Source organism: Gadus macrocephalus, chromosome 8, assembly GCF_031168955.1.
Source record: "Gadus macrocephalus chromosome 8, ASM3116895v1".
In the NCBI taxonomy this organism is placed as follows: Eukaryota; Metazoa; Chordata; class Actinopteri; order Gadiformes; family Gadidae; genus Gadus; species Gadus macrocephalus.
This window is the reverse complement of record NC_082389.1, coordinates 22,611,468-22,632,884: the sequence shown is the minus strand read 5'-3', so window position 1 is coordinate 22,632,884 and position 21,417 is coordinate 22,611,468. Positions and strand designations below refer to the sequence as shown.

The 21,417-nt window shown below is 45.9% G+C and overlaps 1 protein-coding gene across 1 annotated transcript in view; it reads right to left on the bottom strand.

Annotated features, from left to right (window-relative positions):
• Positions 1 to 1,841: 1,841 nt before the first annotated feature.
• ephb3a (eph receptor B3a) overlaps positions 1,842 to 21,417 on the bottom strand; it is a 55,971-nt gene continuing 36,395 nt past the window's right edge. The window contains exons 8-15 of the mRNA XM_060059913.1: positions 20,508 to 20,616; positions 20,145 to 20,197; positions 17,451 to 17,573; positions 16,315 to 16,562; positions 13,212 to 13,427; positions 12,119 to 12,268; positions 10,134 to 10,327; positions 1,842 to 3,685 (exon numbers count right to left, since the gene is read on the bottom strand). Of these exons, the coding sequence (XP_059915896.1) occupies positions 3,571 to 3,685; positions 10,134 to 10,327; positions 12,119 to 12,268; positions 13,212 to 13,427; positions 16,315 to 16,562; positions 17,451 to 17,573; positions 20,145 to 20,197; positions 20,508 to 20,616 (1,208 nt within the window). The 3' untranslated portion in view covers positions 1,842 to 3,570. The remainder of the gene's footprint in view (positions 3,686 to 10,133; positions 10,328 to 12,118; positions 12,269 to 13,211; positions 13,428 to 16,314; positions 16,563 to 17,450; positions 17,574 to 20,144; positions 20,198 to 20,507; positions 20,617 to 21,417) is intronic.

Here is a 21,417-nt window from a genome sequence, read left to right as displayed (position 1 = left end):
TCCCAGAGGAATATACAGTAGCCTCGTAAAAAAATAATCTCAAAACATTGAAATGTTATGGTGTTGCCAGAAAAGGCTGCCGTGTATTCAGTCTCTGTGCACAGCATGAAAAAGGAATCCCGCTAAGCAGCTCAAAACCCGGTGTTCTGTCTCCTGCTGCCGGCTTCAGCAGAGCGCCTGTGCCGCTTGCCTCTTCACCGCCATGAAGTGGGTATTTTTCCATTGAAGAGCGCAGCAGCATGCGCAGGCTGCTACACCGCTACACCGGTAGCAAATCACTACTCTGTTAAAAGGCCCTGATGCGTAGCAACCTCTCCTGCCAAGCCTCCAAGCCCCAATCTGCCTGCTTGCAGAGCCGCTGTAATTGGAGGCATTAAACTCACTCTGGCCAGGATGGCAAATGAGTGCTTTGAGCTTGTAAGGGATGTTTTGCTGCATTTAGGCTGGGGGGTTCACAAGCAGATACAGCTAAATCTGACAAATCACTGCCAATCTGCCAGCGTGCGCTTGTGGCTAAAGTCATATGTGTCTGTGAGTGTATCTCTGTGTGTGTATTGGTGCATTTCGTCTTGTTTGCTGGTGCGTATGTTAATATACATCTAAGGGCTGGCTGGTTGTTAATCTAGTCCTAATCTCTAGGATCATCACGGCGACGTCAGGATTCAACGATAAACTCTGGGTCGTGTAATCGGCGCTAAGCTACTAGCTAACACAGCAAAATAAAGCCCAACATTAACGCTCAGTCTCGCATGAAAAATCTTCCACGTTTTGGCTTTTTTCTTCTCCCTTCCCTGTCAGGCGTGCTCATTATTCCACGCCAGAACCATATCGCTTTATTTCTCATTACTAAATGGTCTCCGTGATGAAAAGCTAATATTTTCCTAGAGGTCTGCTGCCATCTTTCATTCTGATAAGTAGACGGGAAAAGAAGGATCTCTCTGGGAGGTTGTGGCCCGGGATCGGGGCGGGAAATGGAAGCCCACAGTTATCTTTGTCCTTGCTGTCCGCTGAGCCAGAGATTCCTCCAGATATTAACCAGATCTCAATAAATAAATCCTACCGTATGAAGTGGATTTGTCCCAAACTATCCTAAAACACATGCTTACATCCCTGCCCTCTCGGTCTTTAAGCAGGGACATCATTCAGAAGTCACCTCAACTCCAAGACGACAGGAGAGCTTGGGCCCCAGGCCTCCACCCGTCAGCAGGCCTCCACCCACCAGCAGGCCTCCACCCGTCAGCAGGCCTCCACCCATCTCTCCCCTGCCGTCTCTGCCCTGCTGTAGCGTATTAGGCGGTTTGGGTTTCAAAGACCAGATGAGGAGCCTAAACTTGGTGTAAGCTAAAAGGCGGCACGATTTACTTCAGCAAATTATAAATAAACCATTCAGGCAAGGGACGGTACGGTGTCGATGGTGATTTGTGTTTGGTTCGCCGTTCGTACATTTGAGCCAAACAAAATGGCATTTGTTGGCACTTGGAAACGCCCCCCCCCCCCCCCCCCCCCCCGTTTCCAAGCGTCTTCTACACGGCACAGATCCCAAGAAAGAGTTTTATCCTCATGCTAATTGGCATGAAGTGTGTGTGTTGGCTTGTGTGTTTGTGTGTGCGCGTAAGTGTGTGTGCGTGTGCACATGTGTACATGTTTGTGTGTAGGAGTGTGGGTACATGTTTGTGAACGGCTCTATGATCAATTTTATATAACTTAATGACGACCATCCAAAGCTGCTGCTGTTCTCTGTGAGGACATAACACACACTGCCGCCCCCCCACCCACAGTGACCTCAGAAGACCTGGAACCCGGTCCAGTAAACCCGAAGTGAAATCAAAGGGAATCCAAGATCAGAGTTTAATAATTTATTTGCATATGATTATCGTAAAAATACTGAAAGAGAAATGCGCATTTTTGTCTCGTTCTTCCTTTCCTTTAATTGTACAACCCTCATACACCATTTAATTGCACTGGATTGGGTAAATGTCTGTCCTATTAGACACAGAGGTACTTTCAATGTCTTGTTTCTTTATTCCAAACTACGTAATATTCTAAATTTGAAATGCAGTTTTTTATTTTTCATGAGTTTGCTTCGTAACATTAAAACCGTCATGTTGTCTTGAGAGGCGGAACAGTCCGGTTTTACATAATTCTGAGCCCCTAGTTGACAGACCTAATACAAATATAGTGAATGCATATTATAAACAACCTGTTCCTTTGGAATCGCGTTGAGAGCTGGCGTGCTTTAAAACAAGGAGGAACATGCCAAGAGGAATGCTGCTCAGTCTACGATTATGACGACATGTAGGGCAGGTCACTATTAAGGTCACGCAGCTGTCCTCATCTGGATATTTAACATCAATACTCCCCATGTCCGCAGTGTGTTGGCCACAGTGACGCACAACACACCAATCCACCGGGAACTAAAGTCCCGGGTCGGGACTCTAGACTTTTTTTTCCTGCAAGGGCAGAATACTCGATTATGTATTTTATTTATGAATGTGTTGTTTGTCCATGTGTGAAAATTAAAACAAGCATAAAAAAAGATAAGCCCCCCCTACCTTTATAAAAATACTGAATACTGCCTTGCTGTGGTAATAACCTAGCATTCAAAACAATGCATATATGAATAAAATAAGACTTGGAAATGATCGGTATTAAATCCCTTATAGGGAACGGCATCAAAGAAACTGTTAAGGTAAAGAAAAAAAATCTTTACACTTGTACTTTTTTCCCAGGGAAGGCATCCATTTTGTTCCGGTTCAATGACGTGTTCCGTCTCTTGGTCACTGGACCTGTTTTACAGCGTATAAGGACTAGGATCATCTGTAGAAGACTTTAGATACTTTTTCTTTTTTACAGAGCACATTTCAAAGTCCTCCAATCGACATGGAAGACGACATTTAAGAGAGTGCAGATGATTAAAAAAATAACTGAGAAAAAAAGAAGGGCTTCACAGCGTAGGAAAGGGCAGAGCTTGATCTGGATCAGAGGTCAAGCTCTCTCTCTTGCTCCGTCTCTCGCTCTGTTACATTGAAGTAACAGTTCTTCAGCTTGGCACTGTTATAACATTCTGTACATTTAGGTCTGCCTTCCGGCCGGTCGTCACCTCCATGGTGACCACACAGGCAGGTCACAGATATGAGACTATATTTCCAACTGGAAAGTCTGAAATAAACGGCGAAAAATAAAACCATGCAAGACATGCAAACATAACCTGAGGAGGAAGAAGGGGGCGCAAGAGAGCTGGCCTTCACTCAACGGACATTTTCACTAATCCACAAGTGTCAAATAATGAACACGTTACTGCAAAGTTTACCTTTGTCGGAAGTCATTTGGCGGACGTTCGCGAATCAGTTCTACGAGGTCGCCTAAAAAAACATTCAAAACGGTTCCTTCCTCTATCAATAAGTTTCTTCCTTTCCGATCCTCATTTTTTCCAGTACTTTTTTTTCTATTTATTTTGTACACACCCAGCTCTTGACGTAAAAGAGTTTCTTGGTATTTTTCAGGTTTCATGTTCTTCTGGAGGCCGCATGGTGGATCCTCAGAGTGTCCTGGCTCCTCCGGCCAAGCGTCTCACACTCTGATGGGGAGCGTCTGGCTCATCTGCTGACGGACGATCTCCTGACTGCCTTCATCTGGACTCTTCCTGTGGTGGCCGGGCAGAGTCCCCCCCACCTGCAACAGGTCCCTGCAAAACACACACAGGGGGGGTCACACACATGGATCACACACACACACACACACACACACACACACACACACACACACACACACACACACACACACACACACACACACACACACACACACACACACACACACACAAACAAACACATATATTTTTAGCTGGAGCAAATTAAACAACACCCACATACCAGTTCCGGGGTAATTTTCCCTAACAAAATGCTATTTTCGCATTAACTAGCTTAAAATAAAAGGGCAAAAAAAACTGAGATCACAAGTAGATAACAGGGGAAAAATATCTGATTTGACCAGGCGGCAGTCCACGCAATAGCAAGAAATCCTAGTTTTCAGAATCCACTGAACCCAGGCGCCAAATCTAATTCCTCATTCAGAGGGCTCCTAATGAAAGCAACGGTTGTGTATATCCTCAGCTATCTGGACAGCGTCTGAGTGTCCTCTGTTCCAGGAGCCTGTGTCCTTGTCTTTAAGACTGTCGCACGCTGAATACACTTTAAAGGGATGGTGTGTCATATCCGCCCACCCTCCTCCAGCTCCGGCCTGGCCCTATCAGCCTCACAATCACTGAGCATCCAGCCCACTTGAGGAACAAGTGAAGCACACAGACGTACACAAGCACGCACGCACACACACACACACACACACACACACACACACACACACACACACACACACACACACACACACACACACACACACACACACACACACACTGACACACAAACATGCACTGCAGGCTCACAATCACTAACACGCACCTGCAGACGAAACACTCTTCATCATGCTAACATGACAATGATGCCCCCCCCCCCCCCCCTCTCTCTCTCTCTCTCCATCTCACTTTATCTCCTACCTTCACATATGGAAGTAAATATGTGCCATCGGATTTTGAAAATAAAAATCCATTGAACACTAGGCACTGAATATTTATGCATTGAAATAACGTATCTGGATTTTTGCCTCTGAATTGAACACTTTAGATATTCAATAAATCATTTTTAGCTTTATTTTTCAATGTTAAAAAATTCAGAATGAAATATTAACGGTAAATAATTAAAGAAAAATATCTTCAACGTCCCCAAATTCGACATGCCAAAGTCAACTGCAAAATTCAATGTATGAAATTCAGCGTTTACATCGGGGGACCCAAGGAAGAGCAATCGATCCTAGATGTTAGATCGCGGTCAATCAAGGAGAGCAAGCGGGTGTTACAAAGAATTCTGCGACCCACCGAAAAGTGTGACCCCAGGGGGGCGCTGTTTCACATTTTCTGCAACATGCACGGGTTTGAAGCGTAGACAGGCATGAAGATGGAAACATGCACGAGCCTAAAACGTAACGTTTTAATCGTCATCGATCACTCGGATTGTGGGTATTTCTTTTTGTGACACTGGGCACACGTTAAGTGGCTGGAGCAAAACGGTTGATATGCCTCTGTGGTGGTATAACAAGAGCGCAACGAGCGCGCAGAGCCAACACTATTCGCACCGAGTGACATGATACAGATATGAGTATGACAAACTAAAAGCAGTTTTCTATCGGGCGCTTCTTCCCGAGGTACGCCGTGCTTCCACTGGAACAACAAGCTGCTGCCGCTTCAGTAGCGCAATACTGTTGGCACTGCGCTCTCGTTCCACATAGTGGATAGCGGGCTTCAGATCGCCCCAGCTTCACACCAAACGTAGGCAAAGGGACCTCGGATCGGCCCAAATTGGTGCCCTAATACAATTGACTCCAGTCCTTAAATGGGACCTTTTATGCTTTTTCGACTTTTATGACCTATAAACGTTGTTATAATGATGTTAGTCATAGTCATGTTTAACCATACTAAAGTGTCAAATAATGATGTACATGCATTTCGACGTATTCCCTGCTGACAGTCTGGGGTGGCTGTGCAGAGCGCTAAACACTCGGGACAACGTTTGCATTCACTTGTGCACATTTCCAGGAAATCATCTACGTAGAGGCACTCCTGCCACGCCCCCATATGCCTGTTCAAGGCATATGGGGGTTGGGTTGGCAGGAGGGGGGCGAGGGGGCGGGGAAGGACGAAACCGAGCGTTGACAGAGAATGCTGAAAGCGCGAAGGTGAGAGGAAGAGTTTCCCGAAAATCTACATCGTTTTTTGTGTATGGTTAAAAATGACTATAACAACGTTTATAGGTCATAAAAGTCGAAAAAGCATAATAGGTCCCCTTTAACCCACTAATTACCCTTACGCTGCATGTAAATCCAGCCCAGTCATTGCAATCACACACACACACTTCACATAGGCTACAGGCATTAGTTCATTGTTTATTTCATACTGCAGTAAACTAAAGACAGGTGTGCATTATAACAAATAAATAAATAAAACATAAGATCCCCCCCCTTGTTATTAAATTTGGTTATTAAATACAGTTTATTTTATTAGCATTTTAGCGACCGATACAATGCTGGTTGGGCGTTTAGTAAGGTCTACCAACGTTGCTTCTCTCTCCATAAAAAGCTATAGTCAGTGTTTAATGACGTTGATTTACCTTTGAGCATTTCCTATTATAGGCTACAGAGTAAAATGCTGTTTGGAATTAACGTTTGTATCAAGAAAGAAAGAACCAGCGAGTGACGCTCTGATTCCCGCTCTCCTTGCTTGCCCGCGATCTAGCATCTAGGATCGATTGCTCTTCCTTGGGACCCGGATGAAAACACTGAATTTCATACATAGAATGTTTGCAGGTGACTTTGGTATGTTGAATTTGGGGACGTTTGAATTTGAATTGTGAAATTGTGAAATTCAGAGGCCAAAAATTCAGATACGTTATTTGAATGCATAAATATTCAGTGCATTGAATTCAATTGCTTTATATTTTCGAAATCCGATGGCACAGATTTACTTCCACATTCACATCCCAATGAGGCAATGAATTAATCATTGCCATGTAAACACTCTCTGACAACCTCTAACGCATGCACACACACACACACCCTATCATTTGCAGGTGTTCGCTTGCAGAAAAACCACACACACTTGGGCACACGCATAAACGTGCATGCACCTACATGCACGCAGAAATACACGCACGCACTCACCCCCCCCGTCCCCTCCGCCCCATAATAGCAGCACTGGGCGCGTCCTCACTGATGCATTAGAAAGCTCATTAGCAAGCTAATTAAACACATTCCTCTCCTTTAGCTCCTCGTCACTCTCCTATTACTCACACTTCCTCACCTCCTCCTCTCCTACATCCGCTCATCTGGATGCTGTCGGTGCTAACATCCAGCATCCAGCATCCAGAGTGGACGGGGGATTAAACCCGGGTCAGCTTCTACATTTCCGAATGCAATTAGCTCTGGTGAGCCCCTGGATCCTGGCAAGGGGATCAGCCTTGGGGTATGCGCGGGTATGCGCGTGTATGTGTGCTTGCCTGTATTTGTGTGAGTGTATGTGTGCGTGTGCGTGTGTGTGTGTGTGTTTGTGTTCGTATCGGTCCTCTGTAATGAAGTGATACTTTGGGCCAAGGCTTGGGCGGCAGAGATGCAGTGTGTTTGAATTCTGCTCCCTGGCAAAATGGACATTATCGTACACCGGGAATGTGGGGTGCTTGCTGATTTGATGAATTATACATCAGCAAAGAGATGGACCTACATCCTGTAATTCTAATCCAAGGCTTCTGCTGCGAGGTACCAAGAAATTAAGAACAAACATGAGCATAAGGTGGAGGAAAAGGCTTGGATCATTATATATTTTCAAGCATCACATCTAAAGCAGCCAAACAAGTAAACCATCAATCTACCTTTCTCAAAATAGAGTAGGAACAAGACGAGGGCCAAGCCCTATTACAGCAATAGACATCTCAGTTGAACGCATTAAGAAGTTAAAAGCACTGTCAGCGACAGAAAATAGCCTATGAATAGTTGAAATAACTGATGCTAAACATAATACCTTTCGGGCAGACACTGTAGGCCTACTTCAATGTATTTGTTATTGTTGTTCGAATCGCTGTCAACAGTTGAACTCAACTGAACTCATACTCAGCAATTGCTAAAAAACACATCAACCAACATGTAAGCAGCAGCTGAATCTATGTGCCAATCTATCATTCTTTTGTTGTGTTCTAATTAAGTGCCAAGAAAACATTGATGCTAGGTCCATCAATCCACCCAACCATCCAACCATCTGTCAGTGAAAGACTAAACTGCCGTACATAGAGATCAAAAACATGCTAAAAAGCAGGAAGAAACAGACCCACTATCACATTTCATCACAATAATAGATAACAACAAGAATCCTCCACAAAACTAGGAAGTGGTGGTAGTTTAGTAGCATATGAATATATACTAAAGTTGATTAAATAGTGGTAGTTGGAGTAGCAGTAGTAGTAGCAATAGCTGAATTAGTCATAGTAATAGTAGTAGTAGTAGCAGCAATAGCAGTACTAGTATTAGTAGTATTTGCAGTGGAAGTAGTAGTAGTAGTAGTAGCCGTAGTAGCAGTAGTAATAGTAGTAATATAAGTAGTAGCAGTAGTATAGTAGCAGTAGTAGTAGAAGAAGTAGTAGTAGCAGTAGTAGTATTAGTAGCAGTAGTAGTATTAGCAGTAGTAATATAAGTAGTAGTAGTAGTAGTAGTAGCAGTAGTAAAATAAGTAGAAGAAGTAGTAGTAGCAGTAGTAGTAGTAGCAGTAGTAGCATTAGTAGTAGTATCAGTAGTAGTACTACTACTAGTAGTAGCAGTAGCAGTAATATAAGTAGTAGTAGTAGCAGTAGTAGTAGTAGCAGCAGCAGTAGTAGTAGTAGTAGTAGCAGTAGCAGCAGCAGTAGTAGTAGTAGTAGTAGCAGTAGTAGTAGTAGTAGTAGTAGTAGTAGTAGTAGCAGCAGTAGTAGCAGTAGTAGTAGTAGTAGCAGCAGTAGTAGCAGTAGTAGTAGTAGTCGCAGTAGTAGTAGTAGTAGCAGTAGTAGTAGTAGTAGCAGCAGTAGTAGCAGTAGTAGTAGTAGTAGTAGTAGTAGCAGCAGTAGTAGCAGCAGTATTACATGAATGGATATAAACCAGGAAGTGGTATTAGTAGTAGTAGTAGAAGTAGGTGAAATGAATAGATAATACAACCAAGAAGTGTCAGTAGTTGTAGCACATGAACAGACGATAAGAACCAGAAAGCGGTAGTAGTAGTATTACATGAACGGCTCCCTATATCTCAAGGTAACAAAACCAGGAGGTGGTAGAAGCTAGTAGTATATGAACGCCTCCCTGTATCTCAAGGTAACAAAACCAAAAGGTGGTAGAAGCTAGCAGTACAAGAACGCCTCCCTATATCTCAAGGTAACAAAACCAGGAAGTGGTAGAAGCTAGTAGTATATGAACGCCTCCCTATATCTCAAGGTAACAAAACCAGGAAGTGGTAGAAGCTAGTAGTATATGAACGCCTCTGTTACGTATTTTAAGAACCTGAGCTGCCTCCACATAGCCTCTAGGAAGCAGATTCAAACACACAAGCTGTATTACCCTCACTTAACCACTAGGAAGCAGGACCAAACATATAAGCCGTAAATACTATACATAGCCACAAGGGGAGCAAGACCTTATTGAAGGCTGCTCCACCACAGAAGGCATCACCTTTAGTTAGGTGAGAAGCCGAAGCCATTACGTCACCCCGGCCACGCCCACTACATAGGACACGCCCACTTGACGTCCTATAGCGGGTGATTCGAAGGAAACAGGCCAGAGATTTCACCCACACCCGCAGAGACATGGGCCTTTGCCCGTGGCTCGAAGTAGCTAAAGTTATATCTCTCACACGTGTTCAACACGCTTCCTCTCCTTTTGCTCCATAGTATTAGTTTACCATACCGAAATACTTTACAACAAATAAAGTCTCTTAAAAGCTATCCCGGATTGGAACCCTTTTCCTTGAAGAATGCAGCACCTCCCTATATCTTCAGGTAACAAAACCAAGAGGTGGTAGAAGCTAGCAGTACATGAACGCCTCCCTATATCTCAAGGTAACAAAACCAGGAAGTGGTAGAAGCTAGTAGTATATGAACGCCTCCCTATATCTCAAGGTAACAAAACCAGGAAGTGGTAGAAGCTAGTAGTATATGAACGCCTCCCTATATCTCAAGGTAACAAAACCAGGAGGTGGTAGAAGCTAGCAGTACATGAACGCCTCCCTATATCTCAAGGTAACAAAACCAGGAATTGGTAGAAGCTAGTAGTATATGAACGCCTCCCTATATCTCAAGGTAACAAAACCAGGAAGTGGTAGAAGCTAGTAGTATATGAACGCCTCCCTATATCTCAAGGTAAAAAAACCAGGAAGTGGTAGAAGCTAGCAGTACATGAACGCCTCCCTGTATCTCAAGGTAACAAAACCAGGAAGTGGTAGAAGCTAGTAGCATATGAACGCCTCCCTATATCAAATACATAATAAAACCAGGAAGTGTTCTACATGAACGCCTCACCCGCACTGGTTGCTCGTGACCACCTTGAGGCTTGCGGCGTTACGCAGCAGCTTGTCCAGTGTGCCCACGATGCGGCAAAACTTGGGCCTCAGGTTGCGCTCCTTCACCCAGCACTCCAGCATCAGCTGGTGCAGCACCATGGGACAGTCCATGGGCGGGGGTAGCCGGTAGTCCTGCTCCACCGCCGTCATCACCTGGTGGTCATTACCTTATTATACAGAAGCTGATGGATGAGGAGGGTTTTCTTATAGTGAAGGTTCTTTGTAATGTTTATAGAACTGCATTAAATAAGCTTATTTTTTTAAGAACAATATAACATATAACGTGAGTAGTAAGAAAATTTGTAAATGAACACAATGAACTCATTAAATCAACAGAATATGCATACTTAAACTAAATACATAGTATATAAAAAATATAGGTGATTAGTATTAATTCCCTAGAATTGGCACTAAAATAACACTGGATGTCCAAGTGAATGACAAGGATCAACCATTTGAGAAATGGTTGCACAATGTTGGGTATTTCTGTCTTTATAAGAGGGGGTATATACCCCCAGAGAAACTGATTCCATGGGCTTGCACTCCTATCACCAAATCTTACTCAACATTAATACCGCACTTCATCATATCTGTTTCACATTTTGTTCCCAATACACTAAGGATGACATGGATGCACCTTAACTTGGACTGTCTTTAATATTGAGTTCAGACACAGGAGACACAGTTGGCAGAGGTGTCTACTAAAGTACAAAGTCAAATAACCCTCTTTGGTGTGTGTCAGCTCACTAATTGAAGTGGCATTAGTTGATGAAACAGCTAATGCATTGAGCCTGGTTATTCGGCTATAGATATAGGTATGGGCAGCAGCTGTGTGGAAACACTATAACATACAGCCAGAGACTATCCCTGCCTTCCCCTTTTGGTAGTTGTACTATCTAACTCCCCTGTCTGTTGACTCTGTTCCTTATCGAGGGCCGCTAACATGGAAATGCGCGTTAAGACCAATGAAAGTATTCTACTCTGATGTGTTCCTGTTTTTCCCTGGAACTTCCTCCACCTCATAGCCCTGGGGTCTCTGCGACCGTATATACTAGGCTGTATTTTTATGTGTTTATTTATTCATCTACTTTATTTATTTTCTCCTAGCTTTATTGCTATCAGCGCGTGGCTCCTGTGAGCCCGATGCAGAGCCGGTACTCCGCTGAGTGTGTGGAGGCAGGTGTGAGCGTGTGTCTCTGGACTGTTGTTGTTCTGTCTGTCTGTGAAGCTGAGATAGCCCGACAACACAGCAATCCATGAGGCATGAGAGGATAACACAACACTCTGGTCTATGAGTTTGTGTGTCTGTGAGTCTGTTCCTGTGCGTCTCTGTTTGTTTGCTTCCTGTGCATGTCAGCTTGTGCGTGTGTGTCTGTCTGTCTGTCAGCTTATGTGTGTATGTGGGTGTGTTGGGGTTTGTATGTGTGTGTGTGTATATGTGTGTGTGTGTCTGCTTGCGTGTGTGTAAGCTCGCCTGTGCATGTGCGTGTGTGTTTCTGCTTGCATGTGTCAGCTAGTGTGTGTGTGTATGTGTGTGTGTCTGCTGGCTGGTATGTGTGTCTGCGAGGCAGTGGGATGTTGGAGATGGGAGCAGCAGTGTGAAGTGTGTGTTGAATAAAGCAGTGAAGAGTAAAATAGTGCTGCGTACAAGAATCCTACTGCACCGTGAACCTGCAGAGTGGAAATTCTGGCCAGCTGTGTGTGTGTGTGTGTGTGTGTGTGTGTGTGTGTGTGTGTGTGTGTGTGTGTGTGTGTGTGTGTGTGCGTGTGTGTGTGTGTGTGTGTGTGTGCGTGCGTGAATGCATCTGTCTCTGCCTGCCTGCGTGCGTGTGTATATGTATATGTATATGTATATGTGCGTGTGCGTGTGTGTGTGTGTGTGTGTGTGTGCGTGTATGTGTGTGTGGGGGGGGGGTTGGGAGAGGTGGACTGGACCCCACATACGTCCTGGTTGCTCATGTCCCAGTAGGGCCTCTCTCCGTACGACACCACCTCCCACATGACGATTCCGTAGCTCCACACGTCGCTCGCCGTGGTGAACTTCCTGAAGGCAATGGCCTCCGGGGCGGTCCACCGGATGGGGATCTTACCGCCCTGAGAGGGGGAGAGAGACAGGGGGAGAGAGGCAGGGGGAGAGAGGCAGGGGGAGAGGGAGACAGCAGAGGGAGGATGTGGTGGTGAGCTCCTGGCTCATTATAACTACAAGCACCCAGCGTGGGAGACACTCGTAATAGGCACAGACATATGGCTTCCACACGCACGCACACACACACACACACACACACACACACACACACACACACACACACACACACACACACACACACACACACACACACACACACACACACACACACACACACACACACACACACACACAAACATTGACAGTCACACACACATACACACACACACACACACACACACAAACAATCACACTTTCACTCAAACGTACATACACATACATACCCACACACTCAAAGTCAGATGCACACACACACACACACACAGTCACTTGCATGCACAAAGATACACACATACACACTTTCACGCACACACAGAAACACACATGTGCCCATACACATGCATAAACAGACTCACATTCATACACACTTTCACTCACTCTCACAGTCTTGTGGACACAAACTCGCCTATCCCCCTAAGCGTGGACAAGCACATACACAAACAAACACACACACAAACAAATTGCAGATGTTTCACAGATGCCTCGGCACGTTTACACAAATAGCCGCTATAACAGTCACACACATTCTGCTGCATATTTTACACTGGCAAAGGAGATCATAGGAACACACTCAATTAAACGGGCAGAAACAGAGAGACACAGACACAGATACACACACACAATGTTCAAATACGGTCAGATATAAAGGATGAAGCACAACCACACACACACACACACACACACACACACACACACACACACACACACACACACACACACACACACACACACACACACACACACACACACACACACACACACACACACACACACACACACACACACACGGACCAGGGAGCTGGTGTAGGTGGGGTCGGCGGAGGTGTCGTCCAGGAAGCGGGACAGGCCGAAGTCGGAAACCTTGCACACCAGGTTGCTGTTGACCAGGATGTTGCGGGCGGCCAGGTCGCGGTGCACGTAGTTCATGTCGGCCAGGTACTTCATGCCCGCCGCAATGCCGCGCAGCATGCCCACCAGCTGGGTCATGTTGAAGCGGCCGTCGTTCAGCTGGGAGGGAGAGACAGCGAAGAGAAGAGAGAGAAGAGAGACATTAGAAGAAACCGCTGTGCAGCGCCTTATCCTATCTATCTTTGTTGTGTACGGGGAATGGGTTAACCTAGTGAATGTTAGTGCTTGGCACTTGGTTCTATGAACATCCTTATTGTACAGACAGCGGAATATTCTATCTACTTCTTCAGACAAATATACTTATTGTAAGTCATTCTGGATAAAAGAGTATGCTAAATGCCCTGAATGTAAATGTAAACGAGAGGGGAAGCGATAGATGAGAATGTGAATGAGGGAGCAATGGCTAGAATATGCCAGAGGATAAAGTCAGTTACAGGAAAAAGACACGAGGAAAATACACAGCCAGACACCTCAACATGGTAATGGACTGCATTTTGTGTAGCGCTTTTCTAGCCATTGGCCACCCAAAGTGCTTTACAATATTGCCTCACATTCACCCATCCATGCACACATCCACACACCGACGGCGGAGTCAGCCATGCAAGGCGACAGCTAGCTCGTCGGGAGCAGTTAGGCTATCCCCGAGGTGCCGTGGATCGAACCAGCAACCTTCAGGTTACCAGCAGACCCTCTCTACCTCCTCTGAGCTACTGCCGCCCTGACACATGACGGTAGTAGCCCCAACATCACATGTGTTCTTGCGTCTCGTGCCGGTCAAGTCAGTGGCGGGACAGCTGACCTTTGGATGGCTGCTCAGATAATGAGCCTCTGTAACCATTAGAGGAGAAATTAATCCCCAGCAATAAACACAACAGTTACACATCACCACCCAATACTGTTCAGTGAGTAGAACTAGATGGTCATTTAGTGCTTTTCTTTTTTCTCATCAACCCTTGAAATGGCGATGTTGATTAAGAAGCTCGCTGTGATGTTAACATCTGCCAAAAGTTTATTTCTTTCCCTTTTTTCTTAAGCGTATGTGTCTTAAGCGTTTCTATTTTAAGAGACCGAGATTTTACCACAAGAACAAGGGCTGTCAGCGAAATTTCTTTTTTCGATATGAATCAAGAGGGAAGGTCAAAGCCTATTTTACATTTAAAAGTACTTGACAATCAAGTTGATGAATCAACCAAACAGAATCCAATGGGCTTTTTATCTTGCACAGTCACGCGTAGGCTGGCTGCCTTTAACATTATGGAGGAGTTTGTGCGTGATTGTGAGGAAAAAAACAGACAGGCAAGCTAACTGTGAACGGATGACAGTTGGCCAAATGAATACGACTCATTTGGATGAAACTCCACAATTAATAAGCTGCCAGTGAACAATGTCCTTCATTTTCTCTGTTTCAAGCACATGAAAAAACGGTTTTCTAGCTGTCTCAGCTGCGGGGTTTTAGCTGTGCTTTTTTCGTTTCACTACTGTATTTACCAGGAAGTCAGGAAAAACTGCTCAGATTTAATCAATTGGAGTTTCTTTACGAAATAGAGAGAGTGAGAGTGAGAGTGAGAGTGAGAGAGAGAGAGAGAGAGAGAGAGAGAGAGAGAGAACAATTGTTTATGTCATTAAAACCATAAACATTCACGTTTCACCAACAACATTAAAGCTGAAGAACACATGTACATACGCTGGGATGGCTGGATGTAAGCCATGATTTATAGCAGCTTCCCCACAGCTTGCTGGTGGTGCTGCGCACTGTTCTTGGATATATATCTATTTGTGTGTGTGTGTGTGTGTGTGTGTGTGTGTGTGTGTGTGTGTGTGTGTGTGTGTGTGTGTGTGTGTGTGTGTGTGTGTGTGTGTGTGTGTGTGTGTGTTTCAGAGAGCATAAGCCCAGACTGAGGAGGGCGTGGGGGGAGCATGAGGGGGCATGGGGACACAAATTTTAGACAGCACAGCCACTAGAGTGCCACTGACCACAAGCCTAGCGCTTGTGTAGACAGTACAGATGTGTAGCAGCCCGGCACCACCAGATCACTAACCCTCACCACCACCTCTATCAGTAGTCGTATGGTTTGGGTTAAGAGCTGTTCAGTTTGAGTTTCTGTTTGTAAATGGCTACTCGAGGAAGAGAACGCTCCAGAGAGACCACAGAGAAACCAGCTAACCTTCTCAAGCCTCTCCCTTTCACCCCCTCTTCCACACAGTAAAAAAAAAAAAAAACAGCAAGTCAGTCAGTAAGTAGGCTGGAGGCTCCACTGAGGACAACACAGGGCTGAGGGGAGTCTGCAGTCACTATCGCTATCAGGGTGTCAGAGTGAGGAGCAGAGCGGCCCTCCTGGCACCATACTGCACATTTCATCTCTAAAAGTCAGCGGATGAAAGCCTGCGGGTTGTCACACACACGAAGGCCGGGGTAGCAGACCCCCCTCCTCGGTGCCTGGGTATGGAACTCATGCAGGAGTGTGTGTGTGTCTGTGTGTGTTTTGCTGCACATATACCCTGAAGCTTTTGTCACAGAGAGAATCCCAGCCCTGTAGAGCTGTGTGAGTTGCCAGGCTCGTCGCTGCTGTTTTTGTATGTTTATCCGTATTTGAAACCTTTTATTTGTTTGATTCATTCCCGTTACTGTCCAGTATATTTGCTGTGACAGCTGAATGTCCCAGCTGGGATTAATACAAATCGATTTTATTGTCTCCTTACTATAGAGGTAGATCAACAGGCCTTCCCTTCTGCTCTACACATTGTTCCATCCATCCTTCTTTCGTCATGCTGATCACATTTATAACTAATAAGTGAATAGAAATGGCTGAATTCAATTAATTGTTATGATGTCAAATGTTATCTGAAATACCATATTTTATTGAATATAAATTTTGTTTAGTTTTATAAAATAAGAAAATAATTCAACCATTTTTTCCTTTTCCTTTTCTTCTTCTTCTTCTTCTTCTTCTTCTTCTTCCAATTTCAGTAAGTGTCAGTGTCTCACCCTAAGGAAGGAGTCCAGAGCTCCGTTCTCCATGAACTCGGTGATGATGAGGACGGGGCAGCTGCGGGTCAACACCCCCTCCAGGCGGATCACGTTGGGGTGGTCGAACTGGCCCATAATCGACGCCTCCGCCAGGAAGTCCCGCCTCTGGCGCTCAGTGTATCCCGCCTTCAGGGTCTTGATGGCCACCACCGCCTCCCTGCGGCTCGCCTGCTTCAGCCTCCCGCGACACACCTCCCCAAACTCCCCTGGGGTGGAGAGAGGGCGGGGGTGGAGAGAGGGCGGGGGGGTTGCGAGAGGTCGGGGGGGGGGAGTGGGAGGATGAATCGGGAAAGGGGGGTGGGGAGGGTGGAGGGAGAGACGGTTGGAGGAGAGGAGGGGGAGAGAGTGGGGGAGAGGAGGGAGGTGGGACATTACTGGTTTGCTCGAAGGAGAAGAGACAGGAGTCCAAAGCGCGGGAGAACAGTCAGGGGTTCACCCAGAGAGAGGAGTGATTGAGGAGGAGAAGTGATGGAGGAGGAGAAGTGGAAGAGAAGGAGGTCAGGGGTCAAGGTCGCTAGGGGATAAGGAGGGGAAGGGGGAGGGGGGTCTGGAGCGAGCATGCAGCCGGGGGGTGGTGGAGGGCGAGAGGGGGCGGGTGAGGAACTTCGGGTTTTCGCGTAGTGTGCCTAAGAGAGTGTGTGAGAGTGTTAGTGGAAGGGAGAGAGGGGGAGAGACATCGAAATAAAGAAAGGAAACAAGCGAGGGACAGAGAGAGAAAGAGAGGGAGGTTTGGTAAAGGACAGAAGCAGATGACAGTTGAGAAAAAGGTGGGGTGGATGAGCAGGAACAGTTTGTCACTTGAGGTGAAGTCAGGACCCGACATGCTCTTAAAGCAGAGACAGCCGTCTCAAGGCTGCGGGGGCAGACACCACTACCAGGTATAGCTTCCACTCCCTGCTTCTTTCTTCGCTCCCCCTCCCCCTTTAATCTAAAACGTATAACCCTCTCTCTCTCTCACAGATAGACCTCACCCTTTTCATAAAGAAGAGATTGGTTTTGAAGATCCCTCCCTGTAAACACACAGCATTACCAGAGCATTGGAACGGAGACACAAACAAAGCGGGATTTCCTCTTTAAGAACCAGGAGGTCTTACCTGCTCCGATCACCTCCTCAATCTTCACACAGGAAATGTCGATTTCTTTGGCAAACTCGTGGACAGCCTCGTTGGGGTCCTCGTAGGTAAACGGGTCGATGTACACTTTCATCCCCGGAGAAACTAGGGAACACAATAACCATAAGATGGATTTTTTTTATGTAATAATTCCATTTAAAGGTCCCATGGCATGCTACTTTATGGATGTTTTAATATAGATATATTGGGCCCCTAACACAGTATTTGAAGACGTTCCCCAAATACAGCCGTGGTGCAGAATTACAGCCACTACGAGCCAGTCGCACATTGAGCTTTCCCCAAACGCGCCGTTTCGGTGTCTGTAGCTTTAATGCAAATGAGGAGGAGAGAGGCGGGTCAAGGAGGAGGGTGGGGGTGTGGCCCTGAGCAGCTGGCGGCCAAAGTACCATGCGCTGTGTACAGTGGATGTATCGCAATGGCGAGGCGGACACAGCTTTGGCCGTGTTCTGTAAATATTCTAGAACACTCCGGGTGCTCCGGTGGGAGTCCTGGAACTCTATATCTAAATAATATCATATTATACATAGATATATAAATCATATAATCCATATTATCACGGCCAAAAGCTGTGTGCAGCTCTAGACGATATTATGAATCTCAAACGACTGCGTCGGGTTCTCCGACGTCTCTGGTTCTTCCACTTCCTCATCAATCTGAAGTAGACTGAACCGCGAAATGGAGGAGGGAGGGATTGTTGCCCGCGATTCTTGACCGCGTTTGCCTCCCACCGGAGCCCCGCTGCCGAGGAACTACCGCCTCGGCAACGGGCAGCAGCCAGCAGGCAGCGCTTAGGCACCACCGCCTTGGTGCCTTGCGGCAGCGGGCATCAAGCAGCGGGCAGCAGGCAGCGAGCAGCAGGCAGCCGGCAGCAGAAAGCAGGCAGCAGGCAGTGGGAGACAATCGCGGGCAACATCCCTTTCTCCTCCATGTCGTGGTTCATGTACTTAAAGGTCCCATGGCATGAAAATCTCACTTTATGCGGTTTTCTAACATAAATATGAGTTCCCCTAGCCTGCCTATGGTCCCCCAGTGGCTAAAACTTGCGTTGGGTGTAAAACGAGCACTAGGTGTTCTGCTCGCCTTTGAAAAAACGGAGGTTCAAGCGCGCTGATTTGGAATGTGGTCACATATGTCGTCACAAAGGATCTAAGCTCCTCCCCTTTCTCTGCCTTGCCCGCCCAGAGAATTTGGCCCGCTAATGAGACACGACCGTGTGAGCGCCAAATGTGTGTGTGTGTGATTACACACACTGTAACGCAAGTGTTTTCTGTTGGTGTTATGGCGCATAACACGTTGGTTCTTTGACGTCTCTTGTATTTCCACAATGAGACTGTAGTTGGGTTATCTCAGCCATGGTTGAGAAGGAATTGGGGGAAAAGAACTTTGGCTTTGACTCCCTGAAGTACGTGAACTGCGACATGCTGCCTGCCGCCGGTTTCTGCGAGGCACCACCGCCGCGAAGCACTACCGCCCGGCAGTGGGCAGCCGGCAGCAGGCAGCGGGCGGTTCAGGCTACTTCAGATTGATGTGGAAGAACCATAGGAGTTGGAGAACCCGACAAAGTCGTTTGTGATTCATAATATCGTCTGGAGGCGCACACAGCTTTTGGCCGTGATAATATATATGATAGATATCGATGTATTATATGATATTATTAAGATATAGAGCTCCAGGACTGTAACGCAAGTGTTGTACACATCCTTGTTATTTGGACAACCGTTCTGTTGTTGGTGTTATGGCGCATAACACGTCGGCCGCTCATCTCTGGTATTTCCGAGACTCGTAGTGGAGGTTATCTCAGCCATGGTTGAGAATGAATTGGGGGAAAGGAACTTTGGCTTTGACTCCCTGAAGTACATGAACCGCGGTTCATGTACTTCAGGGAGTCAAAGCCAAACCATTGCTGAGAATACCCCCACTACAGTCTCGTTGCGGAAATACCAGAGATGTCAGAGAACCCGACGTGTTATGCGCCACCAACACCAACAGCAGAACGGTTATCCAAATAAAAACAGAAGAGTACAGCACTTGCGTTCGCAGGGTCTTAGCTCATTGGGCAAAGTAGGGAAAGGGGAGGTAACATTTCCCTGTATGACGACATACAGGGAAAAATTCCAAAACGGCGTGTCTGAGCTTTGTAGAGCAGGATAGCTAGTTCTCGTTTTACACCTTACGAAATTTCAAGCTACTGGTGGGCCAATGAGAGACTACTCATATTAAGGTCAGAAATCCTCATAAAGTGAAACCTCAGAAACTTAACATTACAGCATTTTTTTTATTTCATTTGATATTTAGTAAACATATATAGACATTTGAAATTAGAGTATTAAGAATTTAAAGCAGCTTTACATGGCAGTAAAGCTGCTTCCATCGCACTGTTCTCCGCTGTGCTTTGACCCAAATGTATCACCTGACATTGTGTTGACACCTTGGTGTTTCCTTATGAGTGTGTTGTCATGTGTTGGTTTATGTGAGTTGGCCGGGTGATGTTGTTTTTATTCCACATAGACTGAGCCTGTGACTTCTGTCTGACAAATGCCCCAGTCAGGTGACCGCCGGCCGATCAAATCTAGTGGTGTGCTGCTCTCATGGATCAAATGTCCACACGCATGTACAAAGTCACGCACAACCCGTTCAGATGATAACAGAACGTACTGTACTGCTGCAGCTTCTCCGTGTACTCCAGCTCTGAGCCGCTGTGCTGTTTCCTGGGGGGAGAGGAAACAAGATCAGATCAAAGGTTTAATCTATTTAGCTTGATACCCTTCAAAGGACAGGAAATCTGAGGTCATCGTTATGCATGATGAGGTCACTTATTTGAAACGGTGTGGTCACAAGACCCAATGCAGGGCTAATGCAAACACTGTAACCAATAGTACTTGATATTGTGTCCCTTCAAAAAGTGTTTGATTTCATTAGCTTTCTCTAATGAAGTCCAGCACTCAATTCAACGTGCAAGCGGTACGATCACACAAACACACACCACATACACAGACACACACAAACACACAGACTTACTTAAGGCAGACCACCGCCATGACCACCAAGGCCACGATGACCACCAGTCCGGCGGTGGCAGAGCCCACGATGAGAGGCAGCTGATCCTGCACCGACCTCTGGGGGTCACCTGTGAGGACACATTCGGCTATGAATTACCCTCCCATAAACACACCTGAGACACCAAGGCCTGCCTCTCATCCACAGCCTGTCTGTTGTGCTTTATGGGGACCTGCTTCATGTGCTTTGTAGGGACTTTTGTCACGGTGGTTTATGATGCACGATAGTGTACTGCTGCCAAGTAATGCAGAGAACGTAAACATCCCAACATTAACATATTCATTGAAACAACATCTTTGAAATTGAAGGACAAATATCGCTTCTGCAACGTGACATCCAATAGCAGAGTGAACAAGACGAAGTCCTGTCAGCTACATTTAGTATGAGTGCTAGAGGTGCAGTGTTACATTACAGTAAAACAGTAGCTGCGTTTCCATCCCCCTGATTTTATGCAAATTTCGAAGTATCGAATCAGTAAACGGTGATGGAAACACCAAAATTCGCATACAAATCCTCTAATTCGCAAAAAAGTTTATCCTTGAGGGTAAATGCGCAAAATGGGAGACGGAAACACACTTTTCGAAACAGCTGTGACGTGGCGAACATTGACCACACAGGACTGACAACATCCTTCCGATTTCCGCATAACGACCGGCCATAGCAACCCTGCAGACATCAACATGTAGCGTCAATATATATGTATGTATTTTTTTAAGCGTTTGTATACATAGACATCCTATATCATATGTAGGATGTCTATGTTTGCATATCCTTTAATTATACCGTGTCCATTAATCCCTGATACATGGACACCTACATCCAGTCAAATTGTCTGTTCAGCCTTCAAAACGAGAGTTAGTAAAATGCATTA